This window comes from Sceloporus occidentalis, unplaced genomic scaffold (genome assembly GCF_023333645.1).
Source record: "Sceloporus occidentalis isolate IW3139 unplaced genomic scaffold, rSceOcc1.0.p SCAF_3, whole genome shotgun sequence".
Classification (NCBI taxonomy): Eukaryota; Metazoa; Chordata; class Lepidosauria; order Squamata; family Phrynosomatidae; genus Sceloporus; species Sceloporus occidentalis.
In genome coordinates, this window is record NW_028316983.1 from 93,419,975 (window position 1) to 93,444,081 (window position 24,107).

General features: G+C 39.3%; 1 protein-coding gene across 1 annotated transcript in view; it reads left to right on the plus strand.

Annotated features, from left to right (window-relative positions):
- The window catches only part of MSH4 (mutS homolog 4), a 61,703-nt gene extending 55,153 nt beyond the window's left edge, over positions 1 to 6,550 (plus strand). The window contains exons 19-20 of the mRNA XM_089515467.1: positions 3,402 to 3,484; positions 5,719 to 6,550. Coding sequence (XP_089371593.1) covers positions 3,402 to 3,484; positions 5,719 to 5,910 — 275 coding nt within the window. The 3' untranslated portion in view covers positions 5,911 to 6,550. The remainder of the gene's footprint in view (positions 1 to 3,401; positions 3,485 to 5,718) is intronic.
- Positions 6,551 to 24,107: the final 17,557 nt, after the last annotated feature.

Genomic DNA, 24,107 nt, shown 5'->3' on the forward strand with positions numbered 1-24,107 from the left:
TGTTGGTGTAATGGATAATGAGAAGGGTTAAGAGATACAGAGGCTACAGGGCTTCTACAGACGGGCAGCTCAATGCCGCCTGTTTTTGCGCCAGAAGGAGGCTGCAGCAACCACACGCCACAACCTCCAGAAGGACCAAATAAAACCCACTTCTGGGCAGGTTCTTTTTGCATCCTGGAAGGGACGCCATAGGTGTTGTCACATGCCATGATGACACCCCTTGTGCACAGCACTGTTTATGCTCTGCGCATGATGAGTGTCATCATGTAGACAGACATGCACCAAGATGGCACTCGTGCAGTGCAGTAAGGGCTTTGAGTGCGTACAGGCCAGCACAAAGTGCCGGTCTGTACTGCCCCTAAGTTTATAATGGAACATTTGTAAGGTCAAGTGAAAGAAACTGTTCAACTTTGTAACTACTGAAACAAGTTATACACCGTATCAAGCTTGGCTAACATCCTATAAGAAAGATACTGTATTCAACCTTGCTTGTAAATGAAATTTGTACCTTTGTTTCAACAAGTAGTTGCATGAAGTGTGCTTACAGATAACGTTATCCACACTACCAAACAGAAATAAAACACTATGAAAGGAAAAAGACAGTTTATTATTTAAGACACTTCAGATAGTGTGGTGTACTTGTCAATTGGTGCCAGGTGGTGGGATTTAAAAGACACATTGTGCTGGCATCTAAGAAAAGTAGTGAGGCAGGGTGTGCCAATCCTTGTCACATACTGGTGGCAGCGGAGGGATCAGATAAGGAAGGAATCACCATAAAGTCCTAGTCCTGAGTGAGCGTCTCACTGCTGCCACGTCACAAGTTTATTAAATTTTGTATTATCTATTTAACATTACTGACTATTACTGACTCTCCATTTTGCAAGATGTTCATTTCAGTCTCACTTCTATTTTTGACTAATATTTACAATATCATTGTGAAGAAAGAAATGAAGGTTACAGTAAAAACAATGAGTCTTACAGGACCAATAAATTTATTAAGCCATAAGCATTCATGAACCAGGGTTCACTTCTTCAGATAAATGGAATGTTATTCTCAGTTGACAAGTATATTATACAGATGGATGTAGAGTGAGAAAAATGTTAGCAATGAGGCCGTGGGAAGTGAAAGGCAAGAACAACAAACTGTGTTAATGACATCAGAATTAAAATTCATCTCCCCTCCCCTGTTTACGAGTAAAAAATTCTGTTCTCCAAGCTGTGAAAGGAAAAATAGAAATAAGCTGGAGCAAGACTCTGTCATTAGACTCTGATGTGGCTGATTGATCCAAGAATGTTGCACCTTATTGTTATTGCATGTCCTCATTTCTGACTTGTGGCAACCCTCAAGTGAACCTATCATGGGCTTTTTGGGGGTCAAGATGAGTTGAGAGAAGGTTTGCCAGTGCCTTCCTCTGAGGTTGAGGCTTATGGAAGCAGCAGCCAGAGTGGTCACTAGAACCGCAAGGTCAGACCACATAACACCTGTACTAAAATCTTTACACTGGCTCCCAATTAGCTTCCAGGCCCAATACAAAGTGTTGGTGTTATTACCTTTAAAGCCCTACATGGCTTGGGCCCGAGTTACTTGAGGGAACGCCTCTCCCGATATAATCCGCCCCGCACTCTCCGAACGTCTGGGAAGAACTTACTTGAGCACCCCAGGGTGAGGTTAACATCTACTCACCAAAGAGTATTCTCGGCTATGGCCCCAACGCTTTGGAATAATCTTCCGGAAGAGCTCCGACTCATTTCTACCTTGGATGCCTTCAAAAAGGCATTGAAAACTTACCTCTTCTGGCAAGCATGCCCCCCTGATCTTTTATAGACCTGAGAAAAATGCTACCTCCCGATCAGGAGTCTACCTCAGGTTGTCAATGAGATTTTATATTGTATTAATTGTTTTTAGATAATACATGGTTTTATATTGTGATTTTATATAACTGTTATTAGAATTATTGTTGATTTGCATAATTTGACTGTAATCCCACTTCGATCCGTCAGGAGAGGCGGGACAATATAAATTATTATTATTATTATTATTATTATTATTATTTGCTACTTACACTGAAACATTGCTTGGTCCAATATCTTAGTTATGATTAAGAAGGCGCCCTGTGGGATCATGTTCTCCGTTGTCCTATATTCAGAATGAATGTCATACTTCCTTCCTCAGCAATCATTTAGCATCACATCTATATGGCTGCTAATTATAGTTGATTTTGTCCAGGGTTAGTTTGCACACTTGCAGGCAGTAATACTAAGTCAATGTTAAAGGTGGTACCAGGAAGCAGACAGGAATTTGAATTGAAGGGAGAGTTGGAAGACCACTTTTCTCTTGTGCTAGGCTCCCAGGCCCATATTCTAGATTGCCTATTTAGTTATGAATGCAAATGTTTAAGTACATAATGATTTCTTGCCTGACCCCTCCCCCCCACACACACACACTTTCAAGTAGTAGCCACACTGAGTCTTGTTCAGCTGGCAAGGAGGGTGCAGGAGAATGATGTTTTCACCTCCCTCCTGACAACAAGAAAGGCTGTGGCAAGGAATTGCATCAGCAGCTCTGCTTCTGATTGTTGCAGCCTTGCTTGTAGGCAAGGAAGGGGTGAAAGCATAATCTTCCTCTTCCCTGATTGCCAGCTGGTTTGGGAAGGCATTTATGATTGTGACAGTAATGCCAGATCATGACTATGGAGTGTCAGTGAATACAGAACATTACAGATGCATTACTCCAGGTTACACATCTGTAACTGCAGTACAGAATGCCAGTCCTAATCTTTTAGCCATAGATAAGTGCACTGGCCTATACAGACATTTTGATTAAATCTAACATTGTCTAACCTTAAAGAGAAAAAACTGCTTTGTATATTTTATATCCAGCTGTCAATTAGTTTCTGGGAAAGACACAAAGCACTGGTTGTTACCTTTAAAGCTCTACACATGGTGTGGGTCTAGGATACTTATGGGACCACCTTCTCCATATAATCCACCCATAAACTCAGGTCTTCTGGTGGGCATTTACTTCAGTCAGTTAGTACCAGACTTGCAATAATTAACTAGAAGATGTTTTCTTCACTTGACCCCAAATTGTGGAATGACTTCTGGAATGAAGAGATTGGACAACTGGATATGCTGTATGCGTTTAAAACAGCATTAAAGACCAATCTCTTCCACTAGGCCTATCCAGATGTTTTTTAAACTATGCATTTTTGAATTATGAATTGATTGTTTTTGATTTGTATGTCTTTTAATTGATAGTATGTTTTTTTTAACTGATTATGTATTTTAATTGTTGTTTGTGTTTTTAATTGTGCTACGTGTCTATTTGTTGGTATATTTTAATCTGTTGTTCCCCTTCTCAATCCAGAGAGAGAAGTAAGAAATGTTGTTGTTGTTGTTAGGTCTAAAAGCTGCAGAGGTTTCATCTCTTCCACCATCGATAATATGTGATGCCAAGGAGATCATAACTCTTAAACAAATGTTGGTATGTAATAACATAGAATTCCAAGACTGTTATTGTTAGTCTTACATATTTTCCTAAACACATTTACTTGAAAATAAGCTGTGATGAAATTTATTTTGTAATGTAGAATATGCTTCATTCTTAGCACACTATAGTACTGTATAGTACTGTATAAATAACTCAATAAATAAAATAATTGAAATTTGAAACCACAGTTTAAGTTCAAACAATAAAAAATATGCTAAATGAAAGTAAAAATCTGGTAAGGATATATATATGCTCATCAGGAGCTACTGTGGTGTAACGGTTTGAACACTGAGCTACAACTATGGAGACCAGGGTTCAAAGCCCTGCTTAGCCATGGAAACCCACTGGATAATATCAGATGGATACTCTCTTACCTTAGAGGAACACAAAGACAACCCCCTATTGAACAAATCTTGCCAACAAAACTCTGCAATAAGTTTGCCTTAGGGTTGCCACAAGCTGGAAATGACTTGAAGGCAAGCAACAACACAAATACTCATCATCAGAGACCAGTGGCATCACTAGCTATGGTGACACCGAGTGTGAAAGAATATGAAAAAACAATAAGGAAGGTTTTGTGAATAGGAAGGGTGATTTAATATGAGTTTTTACATTATAAACGAAAAATCTGTAGTGGGAGCACTCAGGAGTATATATCACTGTATGGGTCCTAGATCTTATCCCTTTAAGAAATAGCCACAGTATCTTGCACTAGCTGCTTCTGAGTTGTCTTCAGAAGGACAGAGTCACGGAGAGCTCATTGCAGTAACCCAAACATAAAATTATTAATACATCAACATATCCTGTCTACATCAATCACAGGCTCCAATTGGCACATCAGTTGAGGCCAGTTCTGTCCCCGTGGAACCCAGGAGTAATATGGGAACTAGAAGAAGTGACATAATATACACCTTGTCATTTAGAAGGGTTGTAACAGGAAAAATAAATTCAACAATAATGTAGCCTTAAATTGACCCTCCATCATTACCTTTTTCCTATCAGGGGAGAAAAATCCCTCATTCAGTCCAAGCATTAATTTGGGTTTTAAATTACTTCATCTAGATGTTATGAAAATGATAACTAAAGCTGAGTCATTGGTATACTAATGTATTACCAAATTCTAAGACTACATCTATCTACTCAGTCTGAGAATTTGTTAGACATTGGGGTATGTAAGACACCACCAAACTTCTAGCATATTCTTTTAGCAGAGGCAGTCTTAGAAGAATGTGTATTGAGATGTTTATGGTTTTATCTTCCAAAAATGTTTTTAATCCAAGAAGAGATGTTCTTGTTGCGTGCCTTCAAGTCATTTCCACTTTATGGCAACCCTAAGCAAAACTGATCATGGAGTTTATTTATTAATTTCATTTAGATGCCACCTTTCTTGACATGTTTCTTCAGAGGGGATATGCCATTGCCATCCTCTGAGGCTGAGACTTGCCCAATGTCACCCAGTGGGTTTACATGGCCAAGCTGGGATTTGATCCCTGATCTCCAGAGTCATAGTCCAACATTCAAACCACTACACCACACTTGCTCTCACAGAAGAGGTGTAACAAATTCATAATGATTTTAAAGAGTTTTGTATTGTAGGTGGACAACAGTGTTAGTGGACAACACAGATTGTAAAGCAGTGTATGGTTTTATATATAAATATTAAGGAACAGTCCTATGTTTTGAAACAGTAAGCTTACGTATGACTAAAAGTAATGGTTGAATAGACAATGTTGTCGTCATGATGTGCTTAAGGACCACAGTAAAAATGATGAGGAAAACTCAGTATATACTGTCCAGTCTTTCCTTATAGCTTTAATGAAGGGCTTGGACAGCATTTGCTGGTGATGGCAGGCAAGTGTGAAGATGTATATAATTGTCCCCTGTAAATTCTTCACCAGCCTAGTTGTTTTCAAACTTCTTCAAGGAGAAATGTTTAAAGTTAAGATTTCGGGGTTAAGCAATCAGGGAGTATTTGCAAAGAAGGACCAAGATACCCCTCTTACCTACTCTTCTCTTCTTAAAACCCACAACCTCTCTCTCTGTTCCCTTTTGAATTGGCAAATTCATGGTTGCAGGCATGCATTTACTGAGATAACTTGTGCGTCATTCATAGTGGTTTATTCAGTCAGCACAAGGGTATAAGTGAAAGAGTGAAAGTGTTGTGCCTGTTTACCTTAAGCAATGAATATCTCAACAACTGAGATTTTAAATAACCTTTTAAATAACAGCAACAACAAAGAAATACTTCTGAAACATTAAAGGAGAGGGCTATATATCGTTTAGCAAACATGTTGGTTCAAACTGCTCGCAACTCTCGACTGGATCCAAACAGCTTGCAAATATACCTGAAAGGTCTAAAGAAAAAGTATGAGACTGATTGCCTTGCTTCTGAACAAGTACCCATGGAAGACCAACTGTAATTTATACCTCAGTGTGATGGACTTGCCAATAAAGATAAAGTTAGAGCCAGAAAATATTCTTGTCACATTCATGATAAGACTTTTAAAAACATGTTTTCTATTTTTGGAGCATTTTATTTTATTGTTTGTGCACTCTAATGCAAATACAGTCTTATTTAAATTGTAAACATTAACAAGAATAGTAAAATTCCAGGATTATGAAATTAGTATTTTTTTAAATTCTAAAAACATTCATTTTTACAGCATCAAATATAAGATCATCTCAGAGGTTTTATTTACAAAAAAACCTCAGTTGTTTATAAAATTATCTGTTGTTCTAAAAAATTCCATATGTCCAATTAGAAGATTCAGCTAAGGGGGGGAAACAGCAAAATGTTGAAATACTATAGAAACCAAAGTACTTTGTTTTTCCACAATATGGAAAGAAAGAGGAGAAAGGGAGAGAAATGTTAGTTTCCTGTCCAATTCATTGAAGATATATAGATGCTTTGTTGTTTGAATATGTAGATGTGCTAGCTAAATAAGTTTACTGCTTTTTGTTTTTTACTGTTTTCTTATTCAATGTACAACACTATAGTATTTATTTTCTTGCATTATTGGTAACAACATTGACATTTTACCTTGTGCAGCTAGAAATAAAATGGAAGCTTTGTGTAATATATTTGTTTAATCAGCTCAGATGTCATCATTCTGTATAAAACAGCTTTTACATTCCAGTGTTCAGAAAAGATTGATCTGTTCAATTCCTTTCCTCCACCACCACATTTTACATAACACTGTTGCCTAACAATAGTAAGCAGGCTTCACCAATCGTTTATTTTATAGGATTTATTTTAAATATAAATAGAAGTGATTGTGTACATTGATATGAAGGTATTAAAAAGGTACTCAGATTAACAATTTAAACCAGTTTTTCATGCAGTGATTAATCAATATGCATAGTCTGCCAAGTAATGTTGGAGAACATGTATTCATCTGAGAAATTTCAAATATTACTAGACAACATGTAGACTTGTTAAGTGGAAACGATGACAATTAAGTAATGAATTTTATTTTTATGCCATCCATATGAAGACATTATCCATATCTTCATGTGATTGTACATTATCACTGGTGTTTACAAACATACAACATATATTTCTCAACACACGTGTCTATTTTTGAGTTCTGATTCAAGTCTTCCTTTGTCTGTTGTAATCTCAAGGTTTACAGATATTTAAAAAAGCCTGTATTAAGGAGGCTTTAGTTTGTAGAACTCTTAGCACTCATAAATCAGTTGTGAGGACATGAGATGTTGACTGAGTAGGGAGGAAAAACCCACTCAAATTAGACGGGTAAGAGAATTTGTATTTATATAAATATAGGAGGGTATAGAGGTCCATCTTTGTGACCTGAATAGCTGATTTATTTGTTCACACTGAGAATCTGCTTGTCCTAGTGATGGCAGTGACAGCTCCTCATATAAACCAGTGGAAAAAATAACAGTTGTCATGTATTTAGGACCAAGCACCATTATGTCCACCTCTCCTCCACCATAAATCCAAAATTGAGGGAATGTTCTGCAAAAATAGCCCGGTGAGAACTGAGCATCTCCAGTGTAGAAAATGAAAACTTGCAAGGGTCGATGGGAGTTGCTCAAACCATGAGCAGAACTATGCCATGCTGCAACATTTTGTTGTATTTTCTGTTCTTATTTTGTTCTTTGCTTTTCTTACCTCCAAAGAAAATGTCTGGCCCATCAAATATCCAGAGCAGCCGTACCTGTCAATACCATGGCATTTCCTTCTGCTTTGCAACTTTTACGTCATGTTTATCTTGGCATGCTTAGATTTTAAAAAGAAACAGATGTTTTTCATAAAAATCTCTCCTTTTGCTCAGGAGTGACCTAATCTAAAGAGAGTTCATAGCAGTACCTGAGCCATGAGGTAAACCTGGGCTTTCCCCTTCATATTTTACAATTTAGATAGCATACATAACTGAATCAAAACAGAAGGTCATACCTTAGTCTGTTCCCCAGTTCTTCAGGTAACCTATTCACATGCCCTGGCCTATTTTGTGTGGAGAAAGGTGGCTGTGATCTAGATGGCAACACATTTTTGCAACACATTTCAACATCTCATGAAACTTTTCAGTTAACGAACATGCCAAGGAACTCATTGATATTTTTTTTTACAGGAATTCATTAACTTTTTTGTTTGCAATAATACAGATAACATCTGTAGTATCTCAGAGCCATAATTTAAAGTAGAAAATGCATCAACTTTGTCTTCTGGGTGGGCTGCCACCAGTTAAACTTGCTGGTATTGTTTAGTAACTGCCTATTGTAATTTCTAAGGAAACACCCTCCTCTACTCTCTCACCCATTCAGGCTTTAGTGTGAGCACAAACAGTTATGCCTGCTGGAATCTTGCAATTTTTTGGCATTGTTTTCCTTGCTCCATTCTTTAGATCCTTTATTACATTCCCTAAGTTTTACCCTTGACTTATCCATGAGTCATATCAAAATCCATAATTTTGCCCCCTCCAAATCTGCCCTCAACATATATGAGGTCGACTGATAGTTGAGTATATACAATATATTTAGAAACTAGTATCATAAATGGAATATTCTGACACTTTTCTACAGATTGTGATTATGCTTTCATTTTCTGTTATATTTCAGTGCAATCCAACATTTTACTTTTTAATAAAACATTATGTGTAGTGCTGACTTCCTGAATCCTCTTCTAGCCCTTTAGAATTTGAAGATGAAGCACTTAAATTAAAAAAAAAAAACCCTCATGCTGCAAACCTATGCATGCTTACTTGGATTCTATATTGTGTATTCTTCCATAGCAGGGCATTGGACTTAATGACCCTTGAGGTTTCTTCCAACTCTATGATTCTAAGTCCCATTGCATATTTTCATTGTTTTCATAATGACATGTAAGCTGTAATTCTCTGCTTGCCATCCTCAAATCTTCTTGTCCCCATGATAAAACCCACTCTGAAACAACTTGCCAAGAAAACCTTAGGTTCATCATAAGTCAAAACTGTCTTGGAGGCACACAACAGCAACAGCAGCAACAACAACAACGAATGACTTACATTAGCAACTGGATTTCTCTTCTTATTCCTCAATCCTTTTCCTCCACCTGAAGAATACAGATACAGATAAATTAGGTAAACACATAGAAAGTTAAAATATAATTCTTAAAATATAATTAAAATATAATTAAAATTAATATAAATAATTAATTAAACTATAGCATTGAAACCATTTAAAGCATATCCATTAAAATTGATAAAAATCAGTGGAACACCAGACTATTGCATTAAGTGCCTAAAAGCTTATTAAACAGGGCTTTAATCTGCTGATGGAAAGCCAGCAAGGAGGGACTCTCCTTGGAAGAAAGTTGCAAGGCCTGGATACAGCCACTGAGAAGGCACTCTTCCATATTTCCATTGGTCATACCTGTGAGAGTAGTTGGAATGAAAGTAGGGCCTCTTCTAAAGATCTTGGGATTTCTGACAGGCTCACATACAAAGATACCATCCTACAGAAAGTCTGGGACAAAACTATATATGGCTTTATATTACTTAACCAGGACTTTCAATAGATCTCAGAAACCCACTAGCAGCCAGTCGTGGTGTTCTACCAAAGAAAGCATATACTCCCTGTACCCAGTCACAATTAACAGTCTTGCAGGTCTTTGGACTAGCTGTAGGTTCAGAACACATTTCAAAGGAAGCCCCACACAGAGAATGTTACAGTCATCCTAAGTAATGTCACTGAGACATATGTTACCATGGTCCAATTAGATGTCTGTAGGAATGGTTGTAGTGCACTGGTTTTAACAATGCAAATGTATTCCTCGCCAGTGCTGAAATCTGAGTATCCAAGTTCAAAGCTGATTCCAGGGCTACATCCAAGCTGGTGTCTTCAGGGGAAGTGTAATACTATCCAACATAAGTTCATTCCAAAATCATTTCTCTGCCTTTCAGATGATATGGATCACCTTACTTGTCTGTTCTAAGCTTTTTTTCTCTTTCATTTAGTCCACTAATGTTGATAGACAATGGTTTACAATTAAAACAGCTTCCTTGGGTGTAGATGGAAAGGAAAAATGGAGTTGGGTGTCATCAACTCACTGACAGCACTGGAGCTCCAAAATCCAGACAGTGTTCCCATCTGGTTTCATCCATGTGTTAAAGGGCTTGGGCCAGGGGCAGGGGCAGAAGAGAGACCCCCCAAAGTATTCCTGCTTAGCAGGGGGTTGGCCAGTGGAAAAGAAATTAAATAGGAATCCCCTAGCACCATTTAAAATCTCATTTCTCAAAAAGAATGTCACCACTGTAGAACAACGTTGAAGTCCCATTCCAGTGAAGAGGTCAAGACAAGGCTACAGTCACCAAAGGGTCCAGCAGACCCAACAAAGGCACATTCCTTCTTCAGTTGCAAGTCTTGGTCATTCATCAAAGTGATCAAAGGCATCTCTGTTCCATGATCAGACCTGAAGCTATTTTTAAATGAATCTTTTTAATACAGTAATTGGTGTCATCTAGAAACCCCTGGAACTGAGATGTCCAGTACTTTGGCCAGAAAAAGAATATTGGTCATTGGTTAATAAAGATCCAATATAGTGGGATTTAGGGATGCCTTTTTCAGTAAATGTTTTACATCTGCTTTCTTGAGGTATGTTGGTATCCCACAGTGTCATAAAGAGGCATTATGTATTTCTTTTACCCACTCAACCAGTAATACCCTGGCCTTTGTTATGAGCGTGGAGGTATGAGGATCTAACACATATTGTGACACTGACTTCTCCAAAGATCCTGTTCTTATCCTCAGGCTGTACAAGCTGGAAAGTACAGTATACATTAATACTGAACAAGTAATAATTCATGTTACTGTTATGACATTTTGAACCTTGCCAGCCCTGTGTAATTTATTGTAGGCTATGTTTGGGTACTGTGATGTGCAGCCATGACTAAAGGGGAAATTAACTGTATAAAAACATTATTTCAAAATACAACAATAGCATGTACATTTCTATACCGCTTATCAGTGAACTCAGTACTCTCTAAGTGGTTTACAATCTGTAAGCCAATTGCCCCCAACAAACTGGGTACTCATTTTACCAACCTACAAAAGGATGGAAGGATGATTGGACCTTGGAGCCCTGGGATCAAACTCCCAACCTATGGCTGCAGTACCTGCAGTTAACCACTGCACCACCAGGGCTCCATTTTATATAATGTTTGTAGATATCAGGAGACAGTTGAGTTAGTACCTGAAGTAAAAAGAGAACATGATTTAGCCCAATTAGCAGGCAAAGGATATATAATGGTAATATTATAGGGACAGATTTGTAGATAGTAAAGGAAGGCAACAATACAATCAACTAGTACAGATACCTTTTCTAGAGTTCTATTTTGTCCTGACAGAGAGGTGGAAATTGGTTTCATGTAAATAGGTATAAACAAGCATGGTTAGGAGCAGACAAGAGTGAAATCAATGCACAAAGCAAACAAAGACTGAAAAGAGACACCAAGGACTGAAAGCAACACACTAGGTGGAAATAATGATATGGGGGGGGGGGGCATAAATTATCAGTCAAGTAAAGGAGAAAAAAGGCAATGAGTAGAAGGAGCATGTTTGGGTTGGATTTATTGATTTGTCTTTTGCCAGCAAGCACATTACAAAGAGAATACTAGTACAGCTGTGATGGAACAAACCTCTACTTCAAATCCTAGAAGGAGTCTAGCTTGAGACTCTGGGAGTTGTATTGTACTGCCTTGGAGTGTGGGGGGCAGCAAACCTATTAATAATTGTTTTTAATAAATGGGACCTAAGAAATATATGACTGGGTAGGGGTATCTGGGGCACCAAACAATGGTTTCCAAGCAATATGACTTACCCAGATTGTCCCCCATCCAGTCACTGACAAGACACAAATATGTTTACCTTTCAGAAGGAGCCACATCATGTTTCAGACTATATACTGGGATCTTTTCAAGAATACCATTAGGTTCAGATATCAGTAACTTAAACTTACTTGTTTCAATACATGTTTGAAATATCTGCTATCATAACATTCAACAGTGCTATTTTCTTAGAGAAAAAGAATGGTTTACTATTTGAATAATTGCACTGTTCAGAAATACAGCACATGCTTTCTATATCCCTTTTCCATTAGGAAGACCTGTGTTGGATCAGATCAAGTAGGGTTGCCAAACCTAAGGGCTGGCCCCAAGTCTCCAGTTTTCATGGGCCATCTCTTGGCTGTAGACAAGGGTGCAGATTCTCCAGTTGCATCAGGCAAGAGTAAAGAACTGCATGCAAAGTCTCTACTGTAGGAAGCTGGTGCCCTCCTAGACTGGATTGCTTGCTTGCAAAGACTCTTCATGGGCTCTATATATTTACTTTGGGCCTATACAGTCCGGCATTTTGTGCCAGCCTGTGGGTGGAGCCAGGGTGCAGCATCTTCACATTGGATGACCTAACCCTGCTTCCAGGGCACCATTTTGGTGCACACCCTGGTCCACACGGCATGTGCCATCATGGCATGACTCCAGCTCTGCATCCACATGATGCAGCACCGAAGAGGCATTATAAAGCCGTGCCAACATGGCTATGGCACCACTTGGAGAACACAAAAAGGAGCTGCTTTTTGCGGCTCCTTTTTGCACTCTCCAGAGGTTGGATTGTGGCTGTGGCGTGAGGTTGCCGTGGCCTCGATTCAGTCAGTAAAGGGGTGGCTGTATGCAGCCCATCTGTATAGCCCCTTTGCTTCCGCCTTTCCCTCTAAGTTGGTGCAGTGTCAAGGGTCACTCTCTGCTCTTCCTTGCATCCATCTTCTAGCTAGAAGCAACTAGGCTAGATTAAATGTTCCTATGGATACTGTGGACTGCTAAAAAGGTAACTACATGACTCCTAGAGCAAATCAAGCCTGAACTCTCCCTAGAAGCCAAGATGACTAAACTGAGACTGTTGTACTTTGGACATATCATGAGACGGCAAGTCACATTAGAAAATACAATAATGTTTGGTAAGGTAGAAGACAGTAGGAAAAGAGGAAGACTGCACTACAAACAGATAGACTCAATCAAGGAAACCAACAGACCTGATCAGTGCTGTTGATGATAGGGTGACTTAGAGGTCTCAGATTCATAGGATTGCCAAAGACTGAGGCTGACTTCACAGCAGTGAACAACAAAATGTTCCTTATCTTCTTTCCCTCAGTAAGAAGGAATAAGCCCTTCATGTCACTGTGAGCTACCTTTTCTTTCCTAATTTCAAAAAAAAAAAAAAAAAAAATAGAGAAGGGTTTATTTTGTACATATGTGTTTCAGTTACAAGCTGTGAGCAACTGAGGTTGATACTTCATGCGTAGTGATTAATGATACTATTGGGGGCCACCCTTCAGTCTCAGATTTTGATGCAGAAACTGCAGGGCCTGGGATGATCCTGAACTGGCAATCCTAGCTGAGAATTTTGTTTGTGCAATCACCAGCCAGATGTGCTATCGGGAACCCTAGCACAATAGCATGCCTCTTCCCTCTTGGATTCTCAAGGAACTGGTATTTAGAGGCATACTGCCTCTGACCATAGAAAACATTATGACTAGTAGCCATGGAAGGCCTTGTCCTCTGCTGTTCCAGTTCACATAATGTGATTTTTTGTGTTTCACTTTTGAGGAAATTTCAAGGTGACAGTGTTATAACCATTTAAAAAGCTATGCATTATTAGCCATTCAAACAACTCAGGGTTCCTATAGTGAAGAGGAGAGAAGAAAAATTCCATTCTTTCTTCATTTTAATAGGGTTGTGACCATGAATTCAATGCCTCCTAAATAGATCAAACAAATCCCTGTCTTAAGTGATGACATGATGTGGCATTATGAGAACATGGCAATGAAACCTAATAACACCATCCTTCCCACTGACATTGGTATGTCCTTATTTGCTATTAAGCTGGTGCGTGACAGTGAATTGTCTTGTAATACTAAACTTAAGTGATGGCGTTATAAGCATGCAAAAGAATGTAAATTGTTTAGGATTATATTTAAAAGCCTAGAATTTCAATGGGCTTTTTATTCATCTCATTATTCCAAACTTGCTTCTACTACAAATTACCAGGATAAGGAATATGTTCCATTTCTTTTTCTCCCAGCCAACTAAATTTATTAATCAGTATTTATTTTCCTGGCATAATACCATTTAAACTAATTTTCCCAGAGAAGCAGTCTACATTGGCATATTACACTAACCTTTAACTTGTTTACTGTAGATAGGAATTGTCATGGCCAGCCAAGATCAGCTCTCGGAGGATGAGGAGGAGGAGGATGAGCCTCCTCCAGAGCAAGGGCTGATTGAGGCAACGCCAGGTGCTGTTCCTGCCCTGCCAGGTCCCAGCTGTGATCCTCCAGCCCCAGAAGAGGAGGTTCAACCAGGTCCTAGTGCCGAAGAGAGGCCTTCTATGGTACCACTGCCTAGTGGGGACTCTGGGGACAAAGCTTGCATGCAGGTGCCTTCTTTCAAAGAGAGAAGAGCCGAGAGTGCTTGCAGGCGCAGATCACAGAGATTCTGCATCCACCAATTCAGCCATCCACAACTTGAAAATATCCCCCCCCCCATTCCAAAAGCAAGTCTTGATTTTGCCATTTTATATAAGGGATGCCATTTTGCAATAACATTGTAAATAATGGGGCTTGAGCATCTACTGATTGTTGTATCCACAGCGGGGTTCTGGAACCAATCCCCAGTGGATACCAAGGGTCCATTGTATAGTTCCTTTTAATAATATTTTTATATCTTTATACCAGAGGTGGTTAAAGAGTGGCCCACCCCTCAAGGAGTTCAAGCGTATTCCCCCAAGTCCCTCTTTTACAGAGGGTGAAGGTGCTGCACCAAAGCCCTTGGGGACCAGTGGTGTCCCCAGACCCTTCTTGTAATTTTTTAAAATAAAGAAGTGACTGAACGCTCCCACAAGGATCCTCTAGGAGCCATGAGGGCAATTTTGCTTTATACTAGAGACCTCTGGAGGACCTTTTCCCGTAAACCAGGAGTGACTTCCAGTCACTTTCTGGTTAAGAAAAATGCCACTCTTCTTAAAACATGCCAAAGGGGCTCCAAAATATGACATAGTTGCTTCCCATGACCCCTAGAGGACACAATAAGATTTCCTTCATTTTAAATTTTTTGACAAAATTGTTTTTGCAGAGACTTGGGAGGAGGTACTGCTCCCTTAGGTATGACAGGTGGACTGAATAACCCTTGGACCCGGGGTAGTTGCCCACCCTGCCTTACACACTTATAACTGTAATCTCACAGTTATAACTGAGTTATAACTGTAATCTCACAATAATGCCTAACAAACAGAGGTAGTAATATTTTATCAATACATTATCATAACTTGTTTTTGCACCTGGGATAGCGGCCCACCCTGCCTTATACTGCCTAACAGCAACCTCATAATAGTTTTTCTATATTATATATAGGTATAATGATACATTAAAAAGACATTATCATAACTTTATACCACAACTTTCACATTTCACAGTTCATTAGAGCGTCCTAATGAACTCCTTTGATTTAGATGGGACCTCTGTTTTCAAGAATGTGATCTGTCTATAAATTCTATCCAGTTCTTGGCAGTGTTGTTCATAATCACTATTATTATCCTTTGCCTACCCACACTTTTTTCAAGTATTGCATCTGTTTTCAAGAGCCACATCACATGGGCAAGTAGACATACCCTTGCAATTCTGGAGGTATTGTGATCACAATGGTTGCATGTAACTCTGTGTGCCTCATTCCTGTTCCCAGTTCCATTGCTCTTCATGGTCATGAACTCATATGGTCGTATGTGATCACATGGAGAACAATCTGTCCATTGCCCTGTGCAGGCCAATCAAAAAAAGGAAGTAGTATTGGGGGAATGAGACTTATCCAAGCCAAGCTGAGAACACCAGAGATGTATGCTCATGATACATTATCTTCATAAATCAGGCAGCTTTGAATACATAAATTTCCAAAAGGAAAGCCATGCTATTTTTTTTTTTTGTACTGAACAACAGCAAGGAGTCTTGTGGCATCTTAAAGACTGATATATCTTATTTGCCATAAGGTATGTGTACTATAGCTCATTTCAGCCCATTTTTTGGTGACTTGAATGGGACAAAGTCTTTTCATGATAATACACATGTCAATTGGCTCATCTAAAACAAGGATGTTTGTGTAACCTTCCAACTATTGTTTATTAATGTCCACAAAGTATTTGTACTTTTTGCATTTCACTTCTCTCAGAACTCCAATCCATACAAGCATGTTTATAATGATCTGCCAATTTAGGCAATGTTCTATAGTTCTGATGAAAACTTTTTGTTGATTTGATTGTATAATACTTGTCCATTTCATTTGAGTTTTTTTAAAAAATATCATATGGTTGGTTTCAGTCCCTTTGTAGCCCCCCAAATGTCATCTGCAATGCCAGTGTTCACTCTGTGTTAAATGCTGTGCATACTATCCCAAAGTAATTATGAGAATGCAGTGATTCATCAACAGGTGCTTCATGTGTGGCATTCCTTGGGCACAAAATTCTCAGCCCAACTGAGAATCTCTGTGCAGAAGTTTTTATGTAACATGCATGAATATCCCCTTTAATAAATCTGGGCATATGTATGATATTTAATATTAAAAGGTAAGTGACATAGGTATGTAAAGCATTAGCCTCACAAAGAAATATCACTGTTTTATTAAGAATATCAATGCCTAACTTGCATGATTACAAAACTGACTTCCAGTATTTTTTAAAATTGATCTAAAGAAATAAAATGAGTTTTTTCTTCATTCTTTGCTTCCCTTCTCAGTGCTTAAAAGTAAGCCAAGACAAAGTGTAACCAGTTAGGCCTAAGCCTTTCATGGTTATGAATGGGAAAGCATAGATATATCTAGGTTCACCTTATAAAGAAAAAATGATGCTTTATGAAAGTTGAAAATTTGGCCTGCTTCACACATATAAAGTTGTCTAGAATTGTGCTTGTCTCTTAAAAAAAAGAATAGCCTTGACAAATGCTATCCATGTTCTTTTTGTTTACAAGGATACAATTATCTAAGGGACAAACAATTTCATTAACATCTCCTGTTACAAAAGAAATATATTATTTTTGACAGAGAATCCATTCAATGTGCCATGTGCCCAATGAGGTCATAAAAATGCAAGGTCACCAAACAATGAAAAATTGACTGTCCCAGTTGCCTTTTAAAAATGCGTTCAAATAGCAGTAGTCAGAAGGCATGTTAATCAAATTTTAATGTCTTTGTCCTTCAAATATATTTTAAAGCTGTCTTGAGATGTAATAACAGGATCGAAAGCATTCAGAAATAACACATAGAGATGTAATTGTGGTGGAATATTCTCATGAGTAATCATGCAACATTCTGCCTAACCACTGAAAGGAACTAATTCCGTGCAAAGTAAGTTCTGCATGACTATGATGTGAGCTGACCATTCCTAAAGTGAATATTGGAAGATAATAGAGGGATGTACCATAACTACTTGCAGTGCTATGCCCAAAAGTTCCATTAAGAGTTCAATGCTAGATATGTCTACGCAGAAGTAAGTCCCTGTTGATTTTGAGGACTTTCTCTCACATACGTCTTCATAATTCTTTGATAAGGGCCATGATGCAGCTCTTTCTTATCAACCTTCTCTCAGGAGAAGCAATACTGTTGACTTTGTTTTAGGGAATGACTGAATTACACAATCATGTTTTATGTAAAGACATATCAGAACCACCTGCTTTAAGAGGAAGTTATTTACTGCTTGTTGGCATAAATCACTAATTTCTTTAATCCAAAATAAATTATGTTGAAATTTTAATTCTGCTGAAATCAGTTCCCTAGGTAAACATAGTGGTGCTTAAGTTGCATGTCCCAATGCTTTTGAACCAGGCTTAGTATACGTGGGAAAGGCAATTGTTTTATATTTGCATTTTGCTACTTTAGCCTTTTATGGAAATTTTGCGAAGTCTGCAAATATTGCCTGGGATCCAAAAAGCCTGTTGTCCATTACATCTGTGGCATGAGTCCATAATGCCTAAATTAACATGTTTTTATTTTTCAAAATTGTGTTGTAAATTGCAAGTACTGACATGTTTCTGGAAGATGTATTTGTAGAGTACAGCACAGGCATCCTATTACAAAAATATGAAACTGCTTGGTAAAAAGGAAGCTAATAGAAAAAGAGGAAAACCACATTACAAATGGTTAGCCTCAACCAAAGAAACCAGAACCCTGAGCTGGGCAAGTCTTGAACAGGCCAATGAATTACCAGCATTTTGAGAGGTTTTTCATTCAAGGCTGACGTTACCTTGATGCAAATAACAGCAGCAACAACAGCAATATCAACCACATTACAAAGTAGAGTTGAGAGGAACACCTCTGATATTGGGACAAGAAAACTAATTTAAAAGCAATAAACATACAAAAATGAACTCTGTTTCATCTAAGACAGACAACCCCTAGCATTCTTCACCATTGGCTGATGGGAGCTGCAGTCTGTATTTGGAAGTAGCTTGCACACTCCAGTCTAAGATTAAACTGTATATATGCTTCTGTATGGATGTGTACGTAAGAGGGAGAGTGAAAGAACATAAAATTCTGCTTCCATAGGGTCATAATATTTAGCTTCGTGGTCCATACCACTAAACATTAAATATCCATTACCTGTCTGTGTGCCAGAAATTCCTGGGGACAGCCAAGTTGATTGACTCTATTTGTTGCACTGAGCTGGTAATTTGCACCAAGCAAATATATAAAATCCAACCTGCTCTCTACTATCCCGGTGCACCAGATGTTTTCCATTAATAAGGCCCGGAGCTACCTTCTCCAGCAGAACGTTACTTGTCTGCTGTCACTGAACTCCTTCATGGCCTTCCAGAGAGTGTGACATGCACCTGGAGCTGTACAGATGCATGGACAAGACAAGTAAAAGGGAAATGCCAGGAGTGTTGGATAAACATTGTATGCCATGCACATTTTTTTGACAGAGGCATTTGTGGGAATTTGGAATTAACAAGGTTTCTGAAAAGCTTTCTGACAGAAACTGCAGGCGGAGCCAAGGAATTGCCACACTGCATTACAGCATGGACTTTGAGACCTTGCTCTTGATTGGCAACACTTTGATTACTCAAAGCAATAAGGATCAGTCCCTGGGAGTGTACCCAGCTGGTTCCCACCACTGGTGGACGTAAAAATAGCTTTGTCTGCCCTGCTATCTTTGTAGTTTCTTGGAACATCATGTGAGATTGTTCATGGAACAATCATGAACAATCAGGTCTGGGCATTCATTGTGAGTGAATCATATTGTGGAAGCACTGTGTTAATCCCAGCTGTGGCCAGCACAGAACTCACAGTCAGGCACCTGGTTGCAAAACATTTTCAAAAGGATATTTTGTGAACACAATGCCCCACAAGAGCATCAGAAATATTTACATTTCCGAATGTACACAGAGAAAGAAGATGCCGTTCAAGAGAACAAAGGAAATGGTACCAAAGCAACGCTGGGATTGATTTCAAAAGTGAAGGGATAAATTCTGATAAAGATGGGAGAGAGAGATGAAAATGGTTGGGAAATTATAACGTCTAGCCAAACAAGGTCAAGGCATTTTGTACAAATATTAGGACTCTGACATGCGTAGTACTAAAAGATGCTTTAAAATAGAACATTTAACAGACCAGTATCCTGGGTGGTTAATGGTATATTCAGTCACAAATCACTCAAAAAGCATGTGGCATCACCAGGATGTCAACCTTGTTCACTAGTGAATAATCTCATGCTTTAATTTTCATAAAAACATACAGGTTTTGGCTCCCTAATCCCTAATGCAATGTTCATATACAAAATGCGATATCTTCAAGATGGGATCCAAGTCTAAACATTTATGTTTCATATGCACTTTATGAATAAATGCATAGACTTCATTTATGTTTCATATATACCTTACACACATAGCCTTAATGTAATTTTATACACAATATTGTTAATAATTTTGTGCATGAAAAGAAGTTTGTGCACATTGAACCATGAGAAAGCAAACTATCTCAGCCACCCATGTGGACAATTTTGGGTTTTGGAATATTTTGGATTTCAGAATTCTGGCCAAGCGAGACTTGACCTGTATCCTCAATTTCTTCTTCATCCTGGTCTCTGCATCAACCTTATTGGAGATTCCATGCTACACAAATCCTCTCTCAGAACCTTCTAGAGCTCTGAATTTTGGTAGGTACTGTATATCCCCTTCTGCTTGAGGACACTCATATAAAAAGGCTGGAGTCTATTGTTCCCACTAAGTTTCTTTTCATTCCTCACAGTAGTTATATTGTAAAATACAGTACATTCCTTTTGTGCTTTGTGAGAGTGATTACTTCTTTTTGTTGCTTTTCTCTCTTCTGTCTCCCATGCTTTTGTCTCCCATGCTTTTCAACATTTACATGAAACCGCTGGGAGAGATCATCCGGAGACATGGGGCGCGGGGTTATCAGTACGCTGATGACACCCAAATAGTCTTCTCTATGTCTCCGACTGATGCAGTGACTGAGGATGGCATCTCTCCTCTCGTGGCCTGTCTGGAGTCGGTAATGGGCTGGATGAGGGAAAACCGACTCAGTCTGAATCCAGAGAAAACGGAGGTACTTGTGATAGGTTCCCCTGGTCCAGGAATGGCGGTGGTTCCACCTGTCCTGAACGGGATCACGCTTCCTGTGAAGGACTCCGTGCGCAGTCTGGGGGTGCTTCTTGACTCGTCGCTTCACCTTACAGCTCAGGTGAATGCGACGGTCAAGAGCACATGTTATCAGCTTCGGCTTATTCGCCAGCTGCGCCCATACCTGGCCCAGAGAGACCTTGAAACGGTGGTACATGCTCTGGTAACCTCTCGATTGGATTTCTGCAATGCGCTCTACATGGGGCAACCCTTATACCACACCCGGAAGCTACAGATGGTACAGAATATGGCAGCCAGACTGGTTACTGGTACCTCCAGGGCCAGTCATATTACACCTATACTAAAAGAGTTGCATTGGCTGCCCATCCGCTTCCGAGCACAGTACAAGGTGTTGGTGATAACCTATAAAGCCCTATATGGCTTGGGCCCAGGATACCTGAAGGACCGCCTCTCTCCATACATTCCACCCCGCACCCTCAGACCTTCTGGGCAGCAACTACTGAGGGCCCCAGGGGCCAGACTAGCCTCCACTATGAGGAGGTCGTATTCCATCGTCGCCCCGGCCCTCTGGAATACGCTGCTCCGCTCGGCTACCTCCCTGGCTCAGTTTAGAAGGGAGTTAAAAACCTTCTTATTTCGATCAGCATTCCCCGAAGCAAGCTCCAACTAGTCTTCCCCCTTCGACGGCAGTGGTAGCTGGCTGACAGGGTTTTAATTTGATTTTAATATGCTGTGTTGTATTTCTATTGTGTTTTATGATGTAATTGTACTGTGTTATTAACATGTTGTTCACCGCCCTGATCGTTGGAAGGGCGGTATACAAATAAATTTTTTATTTTATTATTATTATTCTTTATTATCTTCCACATCCACCTTTCTGTAGGAATTTTCCCCCTTTGTTTGATGTACTTTGTTATTGTTATATACATTTAAGGCAGCTCTGACTTATGGCAACCCTGTTATGTGGTTTTCCTGGCAAGATATATTGACACCAGGTTTGTGATTGCTTTCCTCTAAGGCTGAGAGAGTGTGACTTGTCCAAGGCCACTGAGTGGGTTTCTATGGCTGTGTGAGAGGTCAAAGCTTGGTGTCCCAGAGTACTAGTCCAACATTCAAACCACTTATACCATGTTGTTTCTCATAATTCCAGTGGCATCACTAGCGGGGTGCGTGGACTGCACTAGGTGACCTAATGGGGAGGTGACACCGCTGAGCTTCAAACATGTGCCTCTTGGCAGAATCTGTTTCGGTTTAAAATGCTGTAGAAGATAGGGTGAGTGGGGTGAGACTCAGTGAAAGGAGAGTCCCCAGATTTTTTAAAATAAAATTTAAAATGTCAAAAATTTTAAAAAATTTAATTTAAAAAATTCTTTAAAAACATAACATTTACAGATGTTTCACTTTAACCACATAAAACTATGCATGTGCAAAACACATCATTCTTCTGGAAATTGATATTGTAATGTAAAGGTATAGTTTTAATTTTACTAGTTGTTTATGTCACAATTATTGCCATTAGATGCAGAAATTACGATTTATGAGTAACAGTATTACCAAAACGTTACTAAGGGTTTTGTATAGTGTGGTATCGGAGGAGGTCAGTGGAAGCGGGGGTACACCATGAGTTACCACACCAGGTGACAACAACCCTACTGATGCCACTGCATAGTTCTGAGTATTTATCTATTCATAGGTCAATAGAGTCCAAATGGATTACTCCCAAGATTGCAAGCATAGAAATGAAACTTTAATTGTCCTCGGGCCCATTCCCACTACCTAAAGCCTTGAATCCAAAATCGAATTAAAAGTCACCAGTTCCCACTGAAAATCGACTCACATCCTCATCTGATCGATTCCAGTGGGGAAAAACCGGGGTAAACGCAAAAAACCTGGGGTATTTTGTTAGCAGTTATTTTGCGCTTCTTTTGGTATGAATCGATTCCAACCCGTGTCCAACATGTGGGAATGTCAGATTGGGATCGATTCTTCTCCTTTCCCCAGCTCCCTTTCTTGTTATCGCCGGCACTTTTGTCCCTTTTTCTCTTCTTCCCCTCCCCTCCCCTCCCTTTCTTTCTTTCTTCCTTCCTTTCTTTCTTTCTTTCTTTCTTTCTTTCTTCATTTCTTCTCCCATCCTACCTTCTTCTTCTTCCTACTTCCTCTGCTGGGCACCCGCCACTTCCCTGGGGCTGTCACGCCAGCCAGCATGGGGCAAGCGACGGCAGTGCAGCAGCGCTGGCAGCCTCAGCAGCCCCGGGGAAGCGGCAGGTGCCTGGCAAAGGAAGTATAAAGAAGAAGAAGATAGGATGGAGGAGGAAGAAGAAGAAGAAGAAGAAGAAGAAGAAGAAGAAGAAGAAGAAGAGGGAAGGGATGGGGAAGAAATGAAGGAAGAAAGAAAGAAAGAAAGAAAGAAAGAAGAAGAGGGGAGGGGAGGGGAAGAAGAGAGAAAGGGTCCGGTGGAGGGCCCCTTGTCTTCCCCAGCTCCAATGGGAACAACAAGCGAGCCTCCCAAAGAATCAATTCCAAAGAGGCCCCATTTTCATAGTAGGGACGCGGGGCCTTTTGGAATAGATTACAATAGCGGGGCAGACCCAAATCAGGACGTAGGTTATTCCTTCAGTGGGAATGGGGCCCTGATCATACAAAAAAGATTCTGAAATGCTGTCCACAAGTGGACAAAGGGATTCTGTAACACTTTTGAGATTAACATAAGTTGTTCAAATGTTGCCCATTCTTTTGGAAAATTCTTGTTCTTTTAAATGAGCCTGATTCATCTTACAGCTTTCATTATATTCCTCTGCTTCCTATTCACTAGATGGAAGAGTAAGGGACTATAATTGTTTTAGATTTGAAATCATACTTGCAAAGATTAAAAGTGTTGTTAATAATGATACAAGATATACAAAAGGGTGTTTGAATACAGGAACTAAAGTACTATGCAGTGAAATCTAATATCAATGAATTTCTTGACAGCATGAAGAGCATACACTGAAAAAAATTGAATCATATTGCAGGTAGCTTGTTAGTCAAATACTCAATTTTAGAATGATAAATGTAATTTACAAGAATAAATTTACAAGAATAAATTCTCTTTAATTATATCTACAGCCCAATATTGTGGCTGTGTCTCTTCAAGTCATTTTTTATTTATGCTGACCCTAAATTGAAACTATCAAAAGTTGCTTGGCAAGAGTTGTTCAGAAGGAGGTTGCCTTTGCCTTTTTCTGAGGCTGAAAGAGTGTGACTTGCCCAAGGCCACTTGCTGGGTTTCCATGGCCAAGAGGGGATTCAAACCCTGGTTTCCCAATTCCCAGACTCCTACTCCAACACTCAAACCACAACACTAGGCTGTCTGTTATTTTGGGTGCAAGTATTTGCGTGTATTTAAATTCACTGCCTGACTTTTAACCATGAAAATGTTTTCAGAAAGCATGTTGCTCTGACTTACAGTCACCATCAGAAGATCACTTGAGTCATCATTGCCAAAGT